This window comes from Cucurbita moschata, unplaced genomic scaffold (genome assembly GCF_002738365.1).
Source record: "Cucurbita moschata cultivar Rifu unplaced genomic scaffold, Cmos_1.0 Cmo_Scf00041, whole genome shotgun sequence".
Taxonomy (NCBI): Eukaryota; Viridiplantae; Streptophyta; class Magnoliopsida; order Cucurbitales; family Cucurbitaceae; genus Cucurbita; species Cucurbita moschata.
Window position 1 is genome coordinate 1,716,762 of NW_019268557.1, and position 16,583 is coordinate 1,733,344.

The 16,583-nt window shown below is 34.6% G+C and overlaps 4 protein-coding genes across 5 annotated transcripts; all 4 read right to left on the reverse strand.

Moving 5' to 3' along the window:
- On the reverse strand, positions 1–1,842 carry LOC111433093 (pentatricopeptide repeat-containing protein At2g36240). The gene has a single exon (XM_023070020.1). The coding sequence runs from the start codon at positions 1,691–1,693 to the stop codon at positions 200–202; it is 1,494 nt and encodes a 497-aa protein (XP_022925788.1). The 5' UTR covers positions 1,694–1,842; the 3' UTR covers positions 1–199.
- A 2,787-nt stretch (positions 1,843–4,629) lies between these two features.
- Positions 4,630–9,683, reverse strand: LOC111433295 (1-(5-phosphoribosyl)-5-[(5-phosphoribosylamino)methylideneamino] imidazole-4-carboxamide isomerase, chloroplastic). 2 transcript variants are annotated; one of them, XM_023070295.1, is made up of 10 exons: positions 9,503–9,683; positions 9,185–9,346; positions 9,034–9,092; positions 8,591–8,798; positions 8,121–8,206; positions 7,793–7,894; positions 7,358–7,491; positions 7,229–7,277; positions 6,892–7,053; positions 4,630–4,985 (listed from the first exon to the last, which is right to left on the reverse strand). In XM_023070295.1, exons 2-10 carry the CDS (start codon positions 9,309–9,311, stop codon positions 4,779–4,781), a joined length of 1,134 nt encoding a protein of 377 aa, XP_022926063.1. In that variant the 5' UTR covers positions 9,312–9,346; positions 9,503–9,683; the 3' UTR covers positions 4,630–4,778. The 2 variants fall into 2 exon arrangements, with proteins under 2 accessions (XP_022926063.1, XP_022926064.1); XM_023070296.1 differs by lacking the exon at positions 4,630–4,985 and adding an exon at positions 6,284–6,652 and having other exon boundaries at positions 9,503–9,681.
- Positions 9,684–10,186: 503 nt separating this feature from the next.
- On the reverse strand, positions 10,187–12,379 carry LOC111432985 (cytochrome b-c1 complex subunit 9-like). Its single transcript, XM_023069830.1, has 3 exons — positions 12,106–12,379; positions 11,272–11,319; positions 10,187–10,460 (listed from the first exon to the last, which is right to left on the reverse strand). The coding sequence occupies exons 1-3, from the start codon at positions 12,223–12,225 to the stop codon at positions 10,410–10,412; spliced, it is 219 nt and encodes a 72-aa protein (XP_022925598.1). The 5' UTR covers positions 12,226–12,379; the 3' UTR covers positions 10,187–10,409.
- An 827-nt stretch (positions 12,380–13,206) lies between these two features.
- On the reverse strand, positions 13,207–15,310 carry LOC111432965. The gene is made up of 2 exons (XM_023069797.1): positions 15,211–15,310; positions 13,207–14,298 (listed from the first exon to the last, which is right to left on the reverse strand). The coding sequence occupies exons 1-2, from the start codon at positions 15,277–15,279 to the stop codon at positions 13,483–13,485; spliced, it is 885 nt and encodes a 294-aa protein (XP_022925565.1). The 5' UTR covers positions 15,280–15,310; the 3' UTR covers positions 13,207–13,482.
- Between the last annotated feature and the right edge of the window lie 1,273 nt (positions 15,311–16,583).

Here is a 16,583-nt window from a genome sequence, read left to right on the forward strand (position 1 = left end):
CCCACCATAAATTCCACCTCAAATCCATCCACAGAAGCATTCTAAATCCAAGTTTTGCATAATGGAGATGTCAAGCTCAAGCATAGATCAGTGCAGATTGTATAAACATGAATGGTCCATGCTTGGCATATCACCTGTGTTATCTGCAATCATACATAGCACTTGAGAAGCAATTGTCTGAGCTCTGCTTGTTTCGTCATTACGTTGACGTTACGAGCTTAGAACTTGATGGATATCGTGACAGTAAAGATCTTTTCTCATACGCATTCGACAACCGATCCATTAATCTATTATACGTTGCAATATCTGGTATAAGCTCCTTATCCAACATCTCATCCACAACCCTTTGCCCTTCCACCTTGTTACCTTCCATGGTGTAACCAGAAATCAAAGTGTAGTACGTTTTGCTATCTGGTTCAAATCCCTTGCTTGAAGCCAATAACCTCAACCTATTAGCTTCCACTGTTTTCCTCACATTGCAAAGCTCTTGGAGAAGAGAGTTCAAAGTCACACTATCAGGAACCATTGCTTCTTTAAGGATCCTCTCTGTTACATTCATTGCATCATTCACTCTTCCTTCTTTCCTCAGTCCATCAATCAAAGTGGTGGAAGCAATGAAGCTTGGAACACTTCCTTCCCTCCATAGCTCCTCCACAACTTCCATGGCTTTCCCTGCATTCCCTTTCCCACAAAGCTTCTCAATAACTCCAAAGTAATCATAATCCTTCGGCAAAACTCGCTTCCTCGAAAAATCGATCAAAATTTCACATGCTTCATGAACCCTGCCTTCTCTACACAGCCCATCCATTACAATTTCACAAGTAACACTTGAGAATTTGCATCCCAGTTCAATCATTTCATAAGCCATTGCAATCCCATCATCAAACTTTCTCTCCCTGAAGAACCCTTTAATCAGAGTATTGAAACTCACCACATTTGGGCAACAACCCTTTTCCCTCATCTCCTTAAATAACTCTAAAGCCAGTGCAAATTGTGAATTGCGACAATACCCACTAATCAAAATGTTAAAAGTGTACAAATCAGGCTTAACCCGATCACTAAGCATCCTATCATAAAACCCCAAAGCCTTGTTAAATCTACCAGATTTCACAAACCCATTAATCAAAATATTATAGATCACAACACTAGGCTTCCCATCAATCAATTTTTTCATGGAATCAAAAGCAAAAACAGCCTCATCAAATTTCGCAGCTCTACAATAGGCAGTAATGGCAAATTGAAAAATGGATTCCGTTTGAGGGCAAGAGAAAATACCATCAGAGCAGGGGCAAGGAGAGGAAGCTAAGAACAGAAGAAGCGACTTGAGCTCAGCGAAACGATCCGTGGCCGCAAGAGTTCTGGACATCCAGGCGAAGGTAGAGTGATCATGGCGGAAGGAATCAATGGATGAAGCCCAATTGAATATATGGAAGTCGTAGTGGGTGAATTTAGGATGAAAATGAAGCTTGGATTTGAGGAAATGGAGGAGATTGTTCGGGGTGAAGGGAAGCGTGAGGTGGGTCTTCAGGAAATGGAGGAGTTGCGCGTAATGGTGGGGAGCGGAGAGAGCGAAATTAGGAAGAGGAGCGAGAAGGGTTCCAGGAGAAGGAGGCAAAATCGCGTCGGGCAATGGCGGCGGCGGAGCTGGTTTAGGGGTTTGAAGCTTTCTCAGGATGGGTGGGAGCTTCTTCATCACAAATTCGATCTCCACGAAAATGGGGAAACTGAGAAATCTGTCTCCGATCAGAATCCGATCAGCTTCCGGCGTTTCATCAACAATATTTGCAGTGATTCCCACGCTTCTCCAAAACCCGTCTCTGTTAGGGCTTAGGATATGTTTCCCTGAATTACCTAAATCGCAAATTTTCGATCTTCAATTAAACTTTATGATTTTTATTTATATTTACATTAATTTTTTAAATTTCATGATTTTTCAATTTTACCTTGAACTTTTATTGACATCAGTTAATTGGTTTTAAAAAATATGAAGGAAATATTTAATATGAAAAAATAACCATTAATTATTTGATTATACTTAATTAATTCTTTAATTAATTACTAAGAAGTGAGTATTAGCGTGCTAAAACTTTAAAATCTAGAATTAAATACAAATTAAATTTAAAATAATAAAAATATAAACTTATAACTTAATAAAATGTAACATTTAAAACTAGTATAAATTATTTTTAAAATTTAACAACTAAAATAATATAATATTTATTTATTTATTTTATTGATGAGGAAAAACAAATGATAAAGGAATAATGGAAATTGGTTTGCTTTTCACTCTTCTCCAAACTTTTACACATTTGTTTATAAATTTTTAAATATATCTTTTAACACTTAAATTCTTATAAAAAAAATATATAAAACAAATTATTACCATAAATACATAATTAAGAGTCCTTGTAGATTATTTTTAAATTAAAAAAAATCTAAACATTCAAGAGTATTAATGTTACTATTAAAAGTTTACGAACATTTTTTAAGATAAGAACAATTTTATTCGTATACATATTTTAAAACTTTTTTACAACAAATTTAAAGTCGTTTTTAAAATTTTAAAAAATATTGATGGGTATCAGTAAAACTTTTAAAAGTTTAAGGTATTTTTGAAACAAAATATTAACTATTACCCTCTAAAATTAAAATTAAGGATGTATTTTAAATTTTTTAAAAATATTAATTTAAAGGTATTATTTAAAAAAATTAAATTTTTTTTTTGAGAGAATAATAACGTAGGCAAGAGGCAGTGCCAGTGCCACTCGAACATTTGTAAGAAAAGGAAAAGAAAAGTCGGTTTGGATTGAGCTTATTATATCAAGGACGGCAAGATATTTTTTTGTTCATGTTATATAACACATTTAATAATTTAAATAATAATAATAATAAAGTTTTTGCAACGATATTTTAATGTTTCCCACCATAAGAAACCTAGATATTTTGAGTCTCCAAAAAATATTTTATATTATTTAAATTTATATTCTAATACGTGTCAATTTTTCGGTTGGATCTAATGTAAAATAATAATAATAATAATAATAATAAACCAATAAAAAAATAAAAAAATAAAACCAGATAAACTTTGAATTTTTTTAACCCTTCAATTGATGCTTGAGTTCGGGTTTCGAGCTCATCAGAGTCATCTCTCGATTGGAACAAGCTTAGTTGTAGTTTAATCCAACATTATAAATTTCGGTTTTAGGCTTCCAACTCTCCCCAAGCTATCTCCTGACCAAAGATACACTGGGTCAGTTTGATTCAAAGATCATAAATTTTGAATTTCTAGATCTAATTTAGATATAAAAAAAAGAGTGCCGTTAATTTACTGCCTTATCAAATTTATTAAAAAAGTGATATAATATCCATACGAGATTGACATAGTAGATTGGTCATAATTACAAAAGTGCCATCAGACCTATGAAAGATTACAACAGCATTTTTAAATGAGTTTGATTTGGAATCATAAAAGAAATAAATTTTAAATTTAATAAATAATTATTTAGGTCAAAATAGAGTCAACGCGCGGAAGTGGTCAACCACTGAGATTGGGTGTTTGATTTGATGGGCCGGGCCCGCTTTCTTCCTCTGATCTCTTCTCCCATTCCCCACTCACTCTCTCTCTCTCTTTCTCTCTCCTCTTTTTATTTATTTATTTATTTATTTTAGTCAATTTATTCACACGTTTCACTATTTTCACACTCTAATAATTCAATTCATGTATCGCAAATAAATTCAGATGCTAATACAGTCTTCTATTAATTAACACCCTACCAAAAAAAAAATTAATTTTAATCTATAGATCTTTAGCGATAAATTATATTTTATTAATGTATTTTAAGACATTTTATTATATACCCGTTTGTAATTATTGCTCAAATTAAAAATTGATGTAAATGTGTGGAAAAATATTTAATACTTACTTTAAATTAAAAGTTATATAGGAAGAAGTTACATGGGTTTCCCATTTCAACCACTTTCCTTTTCTACTAAACCAACCCATTAGACCAAGCATCATAATTATTGCTCTTAAGCCATGATTTTGAGTGCAATTCTCGAGAATTGCACTTCGCTCTAACGTTCATTTATATTCTTCGTACATGGTCATGTTATTATTTTAACACTAGTCATTAGTCGTTTCAAGTAAAATACGCGTAACTATAAAGTTTTGATGATTGAGCCACGAATTTACCCTACAAAAAATTTTGCTACCTTAAGACTGTTATAGTTACGGTCGTCGTTCACTGGGGCTTCGATCGTCGGCTCCCTTGTTGTATGGTCACCAACTTCTTTCTTATTTAACTTTAATTCTTATTTGACTGTGGATTTAGTTTATTCAAATATCTTTTATTACCGTCTAAAATCATAAATACTAAATTTGAATATTTGAAATTAAAAACGAATGGAAAGGTGAGGAGGGAGAGGGAAAATGGGGGGAAGGGCATTTGTGTAATAAAGGAAAGGAATTTGGGCAAAAAGTGAAGCTAGGATCTTTAAATAGGCAATCCTAAATGAATCGCACTACTACGCTCTGTTCAGTTGCAGAGACAAGAAATTCCCATTATCCCATTCTTAACCAAAACAATGGGCAATTCCAACTGTTTGTTCGTCGACCAAAAACCCATCAGAATCATGAAGACCGACGGCAAGATCCTCGAATACAAATCCCCAACTAGAGTCTTCCAAGTCCTCTCCGATTTCTCCGGCCACCAAATCTCCGACGCCGTTCCAGTTTCCCAGCATCTCCACCCAACAGCCAAGCTCCTCGCCGGGCACCTCTACTTTCTGATCCCCGCCGAGGCGGCGGAGAAAAAGCCGAAGAAGACGGTTCGGTTCGCGGATTCGGAGAAGGAAGAAAGCGGCGGTGATGGGGGCGGCGAGAACGGCGGGGGGACGGGGCGGGTGGTTAGAATAAAGTTGGTTATGACGAAGAAGGAGCTGCAGGAGATGGTGGAAAGAGGGGGGATCTCGGGAGATGAAATGATCTGTAAGATAAAAAGTGGAAGTGGGGAAATTAGTTGCACAGAATTGGAGGAAGATGAGGAACAGAGATGGAAGCCCGCTCTTCAAAGCATACCGGAAAGTGAAGTTGCTTGCTAGCTAACTCCTTCCTTTTTCTTTTTTCTTTTTTAGTTTAACATATATACAAACAAAGTTTATGACACACTTTAAACATAATGAGAAAACACTAGAGTTTTTGCCACATATTTTTTTTATTTTTTTTATTTTTTTTTTTTCCTTCAAACTAGAAAGACCATACATAACAAGACAAAGTAGATACAGATACGGATAAGGATAAACTTGAATTACAGTTATCCACCCAACTCACGGTTTGGTTTTGTAATTTTAAATGTGTTCGACCCGCTCAATCTTTTTTTAAAAAAAAAAATGGAATAAGAAACATAATATTATCGTAGGCGTAAAAAGTGAATGATTATGTTTAATTAAAAAGATTAGTGAAGAAATATTTGGTCCATTAAACATTAAAGTAAAAGAATAATAACAGAAAAGGTGGGTTGGGAAAAGTAACATAAAATCTACGGCTTCGACATTATCCTTTTTTTTTTTTTTTTCTAGTTTATTATTAAAAATAATTATTATATTTTTTAAAAACAAAAATCCTTGAAAGCTTTTGCTAATACAATATCTAAACTAATTAAACTATATTTAAAAATTTGTGCATCTAAAATGGATTAATTTGCAGAAGTAAAATTGTAAAAGATAAGATTAGAGGGTAAGAGAAGATTAATGAGTCATATTAGCATAATAAAACTTGTTTCATGAGTATAATTATTGAAAAATATGGTGGCTTGATGCTTATTAGCTCCTTCCATAATGGGCACGAGGGATATGAAGTGCCATTTTTCATTATCAAAATGGTCGATCAACTCAATTAATCAACTAATTTCCCCCACTAAATTTCATAATTAAATTTTGATTCTTGCATATCCAAGCACAAACATTCATTCCTATTCATACCCGTAACCAGATTCATGGGAAACAAGAGCTTCATTGCTCCAATTGGAAACACAAATACCCTAAGAAAGTCTAGGATTTTTATGTGGGAACTCGGATGTTCTTGGTTAAGCACACATGGAATGCTTCAAAGGGAGGTATGCTGAGAGTTGTTTGAAGATGAGTCCAACGTCAACTAATGAAGGGGTTGATCATAAGTTTATAGGTAAGGAATACATCTCTATTAGTACGAGGCCTTTTGGTGAAATAAAAAATAAAGTCAGGAGAGATTATGCTCAAAGTGGACAATATCAGTGAAAGTTCATGATTTCTAATAACAAGTTCATCGTCCATTTATCACGCTCCTAGCTACTGTTATAAGTGCAGATCAGCATCTATGACTGATTCCCACCACTTCAGTAATTGCCCTTTTGCAAGAACAATCTGGGTTATCATTTTAGGAGACTTTTGGATGGTCTATGGCTCCACCAAACGACATTTGGACCCTTTGTTCCATCACTATGATTGGACACCCTCCCAAAAAGGACAAGAACATCCTATGGCTTAACGTTATCCAGACAGGACATGGACTTTTAAGAATATCAATTACTTAGTCTTGAACCCCCTTTTTTGTAGCTATGATTTATCCTCTCTTAGAGTTCACTTGACTTTTTCATCGTAATCCCCTGGATAGGACCCAACGTTGAAAAGAAGAAAAAAAAAAAAAAAACAGTCGTAACCTGATCTCAGACATGAATAACATAGAACATTAGATTAATGAGGAACTTTGAAACGTTAAGATCTTTGGGTGAATAAAGAATGTCCAAGGCACTCGGTCTTCTGGGTTGTGTCTAAAAAAGCACTCCCTAAGTAAGAGTTAGGAGCAGTAAACAAAATTATGCAGCAAACAACAGGAGGGTACTAAACTGTTGGTACCTTTTGCTTGGCATGCCATGCAACAACATCCTTGTATGCCATATTTCCCCCAAAAATATCTAAAGCACTTCCCACGGTAACATCCACACGCCCCTTGCCCGCATCTTTTATCCTTTCTAAGTCGGCCATTGTTGTGACCCCACCTGCATATGTGACAGGAATCTGCCATTTTTCAAAAGTAAGATCAGTGTTTTGCAGCAGCATAAGAGCAGGAAGTTTGAATGTACTCAAGAAGAAAGAATGGTGATATTAGCATATCATTATCGATCTCTTGTCCTTCGAGCAGACACGCAAAAAAGGAAAGAAATTTGAAGGCAATGTGAGGGAGTAGACGAACCAATGAATACTTGCCAAGCAATGTCACTAGCTCTTCATCAATGCCAAGTCTATATTCATCAAACAATAGATGTTAGGATATATAAATTATTACAACCACACCAAGATAATAGCAGCATTTATGACATACTTTTTCCCTTCGACATCGACACCATGGACCAAAAACTCATCTGCATAGTCAGCCAGAAAAGCCAGTACTTCCTCATCGAGAAATACATCGCTGAACTTCTGCCATCTATCAGTCACGATTGCGTATTTACCTTCCTAAATCGAAACTAAATGATAATCAATACAGGAGCCTAAACAAATGTAGGCAAAGCCCCAAATTGAAAAGGACAATGTTGAGTAAAAAATATAGCAAGAAGTGCTTTAAAGTTCGTTCAGTCCACAAGTTACAAAATTATTTTTGTAAGATGTTTGTTTGTTTGAGCGCAGATGATGACTTCGGGTGACTTGTCAGATTGAATCCATGATAGATAATATGCTTAAAGGGCTAACCATAACTAAGATGTTAACCAGTCATGACAGCTTCCAAACTCAGCAACAATAGAATAAAAAGAAATACCTTTTTCCTACAACTAAGATCCAGCACAAGCCTTTGCTTCCCAACAATACGAACAAGATCTTTAAGCCTTGTAAGATCCATTTGTCCATTATTGAACACATACTGTGATAGAACCAAGAAACATACAACATATTAAATGGGAAGTTCCAAAACATTTAACTTCAGACCAATTATCTTTTCTAATGACATCTTAATTATCTTCTATATTCTACTACTACAACAACTCAACGAGGTTCAGTGTTGCAGGATTTCAGAATCGTGTTACATTGCCTCCAATATGGCTAATTCATTAAGCGATATCATAAATAGGTAAAAGGAAACAACTTACTGAAGTAACAATGACATGGCTAGCTCCTTCTTCGATATAACGAGAAGCATTTTCTGAATTTATCCCACCCCCAACTTGTAAGCCACCTATATGTTTCATCATTTATAGCATTAGATTAAGCAGAGGAACATTCTGAAAGTTTTTAAAATCTTTGACCATAGAGTCTATGTGCACAGGAGTATCCTAAAAAACTGTCAAGACTATAAGAAATCAGGGAAATTACCGAAAATTAAATAGACCACAAACAAATACTAATGTTCACTTGGATGCCAGGTAAAATACATCTAAAGATATCCACAAGTAGATGCAGCATCCAACATGACACTATAATTAAATAAAACCAAGAATGACTAGCAAAGAGGAGATAATAACACCAACAAAATCGAACCAACCTATTGAGATAAACAGGGAATTTAAGCGCCATAGAATGTTACTGTTGAACTTAACAAGGGGAAAAAAAAAGAACAGACCAGGATAGGCATGCAATGCTTCGATGGCCGCAGCTATGCTCAAAGGATCTGCTCCAAGCATGATGGCATGACCACCTGTAAGCCCATCTTGTTTATACAAGTTTGCATACTCTGCAGCTGATTTATCTGACTCAAAATTGGTGAGAAGAGTTGATCCCTCCTGCTCTGAATCTCGGAGAGTCGATCCAACAATTTGTTTCACTTTCCCCTTACAAAATCATATCTCAAACATGAAAATCAGATTAAGATCAGAGGAAACACAATATTTTCCAACTTTAACCGAGGAATTAGAAGCCGTATTGATTATTATATTCGGTACTTAAATAAGGTGTTGAAATTGTAAATTGCGTAATTGAATCCCACTAGTTGCACGATTCAAAAAGTCATTTAACATAATAAATCTGTGGAAGTTGAGGAATGTAGCCAAACAAGAGATAAAATACCTTGTGAATATCAATACAAGGGCGGAAACTAACCGCGCAAACAGTCATTCTTGAGGATCCTGCCCAGAATCAAAACGAGAGCTAAATTTTTTACGAGTTACAATAAAGCACAATACATGCGAATATCTCAAGAAGGCCAATGCCGGATTACTGAAAGATAATGAAGTCGTCGCTCTAATGATTCCAAGCTTCATAGCTCCATAATTAGAAGAGCTCGAAACTCCGAGAAACGCACAGAGACTGGAACTTCTTGTAGAACAAAGGCTTTGGAACTTCATTTCAATCCAATGAAGCTGATTTATCGCCTTCGAAACTGTAAAGGGAAATGTCGATTCCATAAAAAATGAATTAAAATAACATCCATCAAGTGCAAAGGAGAGAAGGTTTCGTGTGATTAAACTAGAAATACGAAGAGGAAGAGGAAATTAGAAAAAGAAGAAGCGGAGAGAAAGGTTGTGAGAAATCAGACCAGTAGCAGGCGGCGATTGTGCGACGGAATTGGTGGCTGAAGATGGCCGGCGCAAGCGAGCTTGAGCGTCAATGGAGGAGGTCAGAGGGAATAGAGACAGAAATATGCGACCTCAAATCCACAGTTCTTCAGTGGAATCTCTGCTGGGGAAATCAATACGGAAGAGACGACAGGGATGGTCCCGGATGCCCAAAAAAAGAAATACCATATTTTGGTTAAAACTTATCTTTTAATTATTTTTTCCATTTTAATCTTTATAAATAATTAGTATTTAAATGTTTAATTTTCTTTGTCTAAACTTAAACCGAGGTAAATAATATTTTATGAATGTAATTATCTATACATTTTCGCAAGTACATTTAGCTCAATTAATCATTTTTTTTTAATAATTATTAACCATTCGTGAGGGTGAAAAAATTAGAAACTTTAACCTCTTAGGTGAAGGTATGAGTTGAACAATACCTGGGTTAAAGAAGACAATCCCTCGAAAAAAAAAAATAAGGCAAAAAAAGCATACTTGTCGATGATAACAAGAGCGTAACCAGTAGCACCAATATCACCCCGTCCAATTCCCTTTACTAGTAAGAGGAGCCACCACCAAGTCCGATAATCCAACTCCATATCGAGATATCCTTATAATCATACAATTTTAAACGGTGCTTTTATAAGTCTAGACCCACTTGATTTGCTATGTAATAATATAGCCTGATAAAAGAGGAACATTTGATTGGTAATTCCATAGATGAACATGAATAATGAGAAACGACATCGAAAGAGACCACCAAGCTCAAGAGTCAATATATAAGGTGCCCACAATCCGACATCTAAAACTTATTTCAAAAAAATTAATCAGATGACTGTAGTTATAAACAATGAAATGATGAGAACCAAATCATCGAGGCAACTATCATTCTTCTGATTGTCTTTGCCCCAAAACCGAAATGTCGTCGTAGCGTTTCTGCAGCAAAAGGGGTAAACAATCAAAATTCAAAGCTAATACTCGGCCACAAACATTGCTTATAGTAATAAGTTTCCAGATTGAAGTTCTATCTCAGAAATTTGGCAACTACTTTGCAGAACTCATGTATGCCAATAAACATCTCCAATAACTCGAGAGGGGTAAGTTGAACTGGGTGGAGAGGAAACAATACTTAAACTGATGGACAGACCTTTTAGTATCGGTGAAGGTTCACACTAGCTTGCATGAACCTCGACTATTTCCACAAGACAATCATCTCATGAACATTTATTCTCGCAAGAAAACCACTTAACTCTACTACATGTAGTTGCCAAATACTTCGTAGTATATCAAGGCACCATAGTTAAACTCATTCCCTTAAGCCCTTAACTATGTACATTGTTCTTATTGATCTAGTTGAAAAAACATTTATATTTAGAATGTTTCCCATTTCTCATTTCTAACTTTTTCAAAGCATATCCAATTTCCTGTTAATTGGTTTCTCATTCTTGTTTCAACATTTTGAAAACATCAATGAAATTGTAATCTTTATAGTTTTGGTTCATATATTGCATATAGAATGTACAAAAACAAAAAATTGACACAAAATTTTGACCATTTTATTCCACTCTCAGTAAAAATAAGCATAATAAACAAAAAAAAGGTTCACAAATTGGTCCCATTCAGAAAGCAAACTTAAAGTTTAATGTGATATGATAAATGAGGTAGTGATTTTCGACTTCAGTTCCCTGACAATTGCAAAGACTATTCAAATTAAAGAAAAATAAACCAAAGGATAGTTATGTCATACCCCAACATTGTTGTATTCCCAGAGCTTGTGAACTCCATAATCCACAGCCTACAACAGGAAAGCCAAAACTAGTAAGAAGCTAATACCGATGTTCATAGTCTTACACAACCCAGAAAACCAAAATAATTTTAAAAAATAAACCTAAGGAACGCCAAATAATTTTGTAGCAAGCAATGGAATGCATGTTCCAGCAAATGGTACAGAAGAATGAATGTGAAAACGGTTGACAAAATTTTCATACCCCAAAATGATGAAATACTTCACCCCTCAGATTTAACGAGCTTTAAGAAGAACAAATGAAAGAATTCTCCTAGTATCGGGAGGTTAGGCAAGCCAATTGCATAATCCAAAAGAAAACACGCTAAAACTCTACAGAGATCATTTGGCCGGAACGAATTTACATGAAAATAAACAAGCATATCATTAGATCTTCAAGGTTCCATATTAAACTTTCAAGTCCATAGATTTCTTCACAGCCGCAAAATCAAAAACCGAATTCCTTCCAGAAAGCAACTTCTGTCCAAAACGTCCAAGAAATTGCTCTGTTTTTTTCCTCTCCTTTTCAGCAATGGAGATTATCGGTTCGAATTAACAAAACGAAGATAACATTAGTAAGCCAGTTAATTTCAGAATTCAACATTTCGACAATTAGAAATGGTTCCTACATCCGAATCTCGCAAATCCAGATAAACCAATTGACAAAGTAATACGGTCTATTGCCCACTGAAATTGTATTTTTCTTCTCACTTCTCTCTATCCCTCAGCAAGCAGGTAACTCAAGGAACCAAAAAGATGAATCCAGTGCACAATAAAGAGATGATTTATGATCCTTACCCGCTCTCCAGCGAAAGCGCCGGCGATAATGAAGGTGACGTAAACGGAATTCCGGCGCATAATTACTCTGTAAAGCCCTTCAAGGAGGCCTCCTCCACTCCTACGCGCTGTATAATCCATGATCGTGCTAATCTGAACTTCTTTCCTCCTGATCTGTGCGAGTTAGGTTTCGCAGATCTCCAGCGACGCCGTTGAAGTTGAGACGATTGATGGGGGGAACTCTGTTTTGTTATTTGATTGATCGATTCAAGCGAACATCTAAACATCGAACCGCGTGGTTTTTTTTTTTTTTTTTAATACAATCGGAGCGTGTGAAATTAAACTCAACAGGGAAGTTTTTTCTTTGACAAAAATAAAAACTATAAAAATTACCAGTTAAAATTAATCTTTAAGCACAATATATTATTAGTCAATAAATATACTAAAAATCAGTTTCTAAATCGATTAAGACTAAATTTAAGATAATATTATATTATATTTTTTTGAAATATTATTGAATTTTATTATGATGTTTTATATGTTTTTTTCTTAGAAATTATATTGAAAAATTTAAATAATACCATAAAAAAAATATATGAAATGAATATATATATTGTACTTTGAGTTGAAATAAAAATAATTAGAAAATTTTGTGGAGATGAAAATTGAAATTAAAAAATGGGACCCATTCCACGAAGACATTTTTTTAGAACAAGCATTCAAATACATGACTTTAATTAGTTGAGTTATATTTAGTTTGACCTAAATTTCTTATTTGCTCAAAATTATATTAATTTTATTACCAAAAATATAGAAATTAAAAGTTGTCTGAGTTTAATTCTTAAATTATTAATTTTATATATATTTAATTTCAATTATGTGCTTTCTTAGAAAGATTGCTCTCATTGGCTCCCATAATTTAATACATTTCAAGCAATTCTCTATACATCACACAATATGATTGTGTCCCATTAATATTTAATTTTATTGTTCAACTAATTTTCCACTAAATTAATAAATTTATTTATGATAAAACTTCCGTTTTAATAAGCAAATATTATAATTTTTTTCAAACTCAAGTGGATATATATATATATATTAAAAGGCTTCACATGAACTAACTCGTTCAAGAAACTCTTATCTACTAATCTTCGTCGTCTAATTCAAACAAAAAGGTTTCAAGTGTAACCAAATTAATAATGAAAAGGAGGACTATGAGTATGAGATCGACGTTTTACCTTTCAGATCACAATGGAGTAGAAATATTGTTCATCCGACGACAAATTCGATCGGATTCGGTCCTACGGAGCAAACATCTAAAATCTTCCGGTGGGCCCCGATGGCGTGCACTAACTACGCGATGATCCCTCGCATGGCGGAAGAGTCAATGCTCTACACCTACTCCACGTCTTTACCGCCCTCGCTTACGCTCCACAAACTGGATCTTCTACTCGATGTGAATCGCTCCAAACCGCCCAAGGACGGCGGTTCGGTTTCGTCGCGCGGCGGATGATTAGTGGCGGAAGGAGGTGCTCTGATGTCCTGTTCGGGAGGCGAGTTAGCGAGGGAAGATGCAGTCGGCTCGATGACTGGTTGCCTTCTTCTACCGTTCCGGAAAACAGCGCGGAAACTCGCGAAGAATCCTTTCCTCTGTTTCTCGACTGGTTTCTTCTCCTTTGCGTTTGTTGCTATTTCTGCTTCTGATGAGTGATGGTGATTATTAGTCTTCTGCCGATTTCGGTCCTTCTTCGATCTCACTCTCCCCATACACGATACCTTGGGAGAAGAAGGCTCGATCATCGACGAAACCGATTTTCCACCGGATCCTGATCGTTTCGGAAACAACCGTATGTTTCCGGACTTGCAATTACGTCGATTCTTCGCATCGACATAGGTAGTGTTCTGAGGCTTCGGCAATCCAATAATCGAGGCCTTCGACTTCAAATTCAACGAAAATCGCTGCGAATTGGAATTAGATTGCGTATGTAAATTAGGATTCAAATTCGTGGAATTAGAACTGGCCTTAGTGGATTCTTTCCGCTCCAAGAAGGCATTTCGATCGAACCAGTCGAACTCCGCATCCTTGGAGAGCCAGAAAGATTCCGGTGGGAAGTCAGGAGGAACTTCTGGCCGATCCGGCTCCTCCTCCAATGGCATCCGCTCTGCTTTCCGTTCATCAGCAACACCGCCGGTGAGGAAGGCCTGTAAATCGCCCTGCGGCATCGTACAAGAAATCGAAATCAACAGAGAAAATCGAGAGATGCAAAAGAGAAGAATTCTTGAATTGAATGAATAATAAGTATGGAGATCCTTTTCTCTGTCTTCTTCGGTGTTCTCCGTGCGCCAATTAGGTGCAGAAAAGCCTTTTTTTAATTTAAATGTTTTATTTTAATTATATAGCCATATTTTTCGTGTTATTAAAAATTGATTAGACCTTATAATTATACTACAACATAATTTTTTTCTGTTCAACATAATTATTTTCCAAAAAATATTTAATTGGGTAGATTCAAACCTACCGTTTCCTTCCGTTGGGCCCACTTATTTTTAATGTTTTTTTTTTAATTTTATGGTAGAGTGCAATTCTTTTATATGAGATTTTTTTTTTTCATATAAAACATCCTTAAATATAAAAAAATAAAAAAATAAAAAAAAAACAGATAATTTTGAAAGAAGGAAAAAGACATCGAAGTCTTAGTATACAAGAGCGTAAGAAATTGCAATAATGGATTGAACTTTTTAGTTCTTTCATGATAAAGAGACTTCGAAAAATTGTCACGACATAACTTTTAGGTAAATATTGTTATCTTAAAGTAATTTAGCTTAATTTAAGCATACAAACTATAGGAATAGGGCAAGATTTATTATTCATGCAATGTTAACAATTTCACGTGAAAATGAAGCACGTGAACAATTAATTTCTTTCATAAAAGTTCGTTTCCTTGATGTAGAAATAAGTGAGAATACAAAAAGAAAAATAAATAATTAGAATCCAAGATTTAAAATATATATATATCTATATATATTTAAAAGTCAATTCATTCAATATTGCCGAGTAAAAGGATTGTCACTCAACGAATAAAAGTTACTCTAGAGATAACAAGTTGATCTTCTCCAAGAGCTCACATCAATGGAGAAGGAGGAGGTTGGGTTTGATTTCCTGATTGGGCGGAGGTGTGTTCCATGCCGCCACATAGGAGGGACATGGAGACGTAAAAAAAAAAGGGTTCTATCAACTTATTTTAACCTAAGATAATAAGCCAAGAAAATAAGAAAAAAGAAATAGAAAAAAAAAAAAGACTAAAGACAACAAAGAAGGAAAAAATAGAGAGAAACTTATGTACTGATACTGACTTTATTTATTATTAAAAATATTTATAAAAAATAAAATAAAAACTCCTGAGAATTTTAATGTAAAAATAGTATTAAATTATTTTATTCCCCGAAGAACTAGAAATTATAGTTTTTAATGGTCCACTTAACTGTTCCATGCAGTGGGCTGCGTCAAAGAATGCCCCCAATGTCTCAATTATAAAATTAAAAAAATTACTTAGAATTATAAATTTATAGATTTTCCTTCTAAATTATGAACTTTCTGAAGTATTTTATTTTAAATTGCAGATTTATGTTCAATTTGATTTATTATTTTACTAACTATTTTGTTTGTTTGTAGTTTAAAAAATGGTAAAATAAACTTTATAAAGTCTCTAATAAGCCGTTTAAAGTTAATATTTTTTTTTATTTTGTATCTGATAAGCCACTGAACTCTTAATATAAAAAAGATTAAAATTTACGAATCTATTTCAAACATCGGATAATCTTCTTAGATTTACACGTGATTCAAGCAAACAATTCTATTAGAGTACTGTTAATACATAAACAAAATAAAATAAAATTTAAGCTTGGCTTGAGGACTTTTCAATGGCTAAATGTGAAAAGAACCCAAAAAGAAAGAAAAGACTTTTCTGGCAGTTGCAGTTACCTATTGAAGAAATGACAGCCTGAATTCATGGAAAAGTCAGTGGGAATGTTTGACTAATTTACCTTACTGTTTGGTTTTTCCTTCTTTTTAACTGCTCTTTGAACACGGTCAATACTTGCCTTCCTGGCATCATCGGTTGGCTTTGAAAATTGAGTTTTGATTCCAACAATGTAATGTTAATTGTTATCCGTTTAGTTTAGAGAGAAATGGAATCCAATGTTTATCTAATATGATATCAGAGTCCATGAAACCTAAATAGGCATTCGGTCTAAGAAGGATCCGACCCAAGAATCCAATGTTTATCTAATATGATATCAAAGTCCATAAAACTTAAACAGGCATTCGGTCCAAGAAGGATCCGACCCAAGAATCTAATGTTTATCTAATATGATATCAGAGTCCATGAAACCTAAATAGGCATTCGGTCCAAGAAGGATCCGACCCAAGAATGGTAAACCTAAAGAGATATCAACTCATGTTGGATCTCACGTCGAAAGCATGGAGAAACGGGTTACTC

What these genes read in the sequence shown, in the direction of transcription:
- LOC111432965 (XM_023069797.1), bottom strand. Translation starts at nt 15,279, where the DNA reads ATGTGGCGGCATGGAACACACCTCCGCCCAATCAGGAAATCAAACCCA. An exon ending in CCTCCTCCTTCTCCATTGAT is followed by an intron (nt 14,299 to 15,210) that starts GTGAGCTCTTGG and finishes ACGATGCCGCAG; the next exon opens with GGCGATTTACAGGCCTTCCT.
- LOC111433093 (XM_023070020.1), bottom strand. Translation starts at nt 1,693, where the DNA reads ATGAAGAAGCTCCCACCCATCCTGAGAAAGCTTCAAACCCCTAAACCA.
- LOC111433295 (XM_023070295.1), bottom strand. Translation starts at nt 9,311, where the DNA reads ATGAAGTTCCAAAGCCTTTGTTCTACAAGAAGTTCCAGTCTCTGTGCG. An exon ending in TGCTTGGCAAGTATTCATTG is followed by an intron (nt 7,054 to 7,228) that starts GTTCGTCTACTC and finishes GAAAAATGGCAG; the next exon opens with ATTCCTGTCACATATGCAGG. An exon ending in CATGGCATGCCAAGCAAAAG is followed by an intron (nt 4,986 to 6,891) that starts GTACCAACAGTT and finishes TTTATCTTACAG; the next exon opens with ATCATTTCATCTCCCGAGAT.
- LOC111432985 (XM_023069830.1), bottom strand. Translation starts at nt 12,225, where the DNA reads ATGGATTATACAGCGCGTAGGAGTGGAGGAGGCCTCCTTGAAGGGCTT. An exon ending in GCGCTTTCGCTGGAGAGCGG is followed by an intron (nt 11,320 to 12,105) that starts GTAAGGATCATA and finishes TTCCTGTTGTAG; the next exon opens with GCTGTGGATTATGGAGTTCA. An exon ending in GGGAATACAACAATGTTGGG is followed by an intron (nt 10,461 to 11,271) that starts GTATGACATAAC and finishes CTTTTGCTGCAG; the next exon opens with AAACGCTACGACGACATTTC.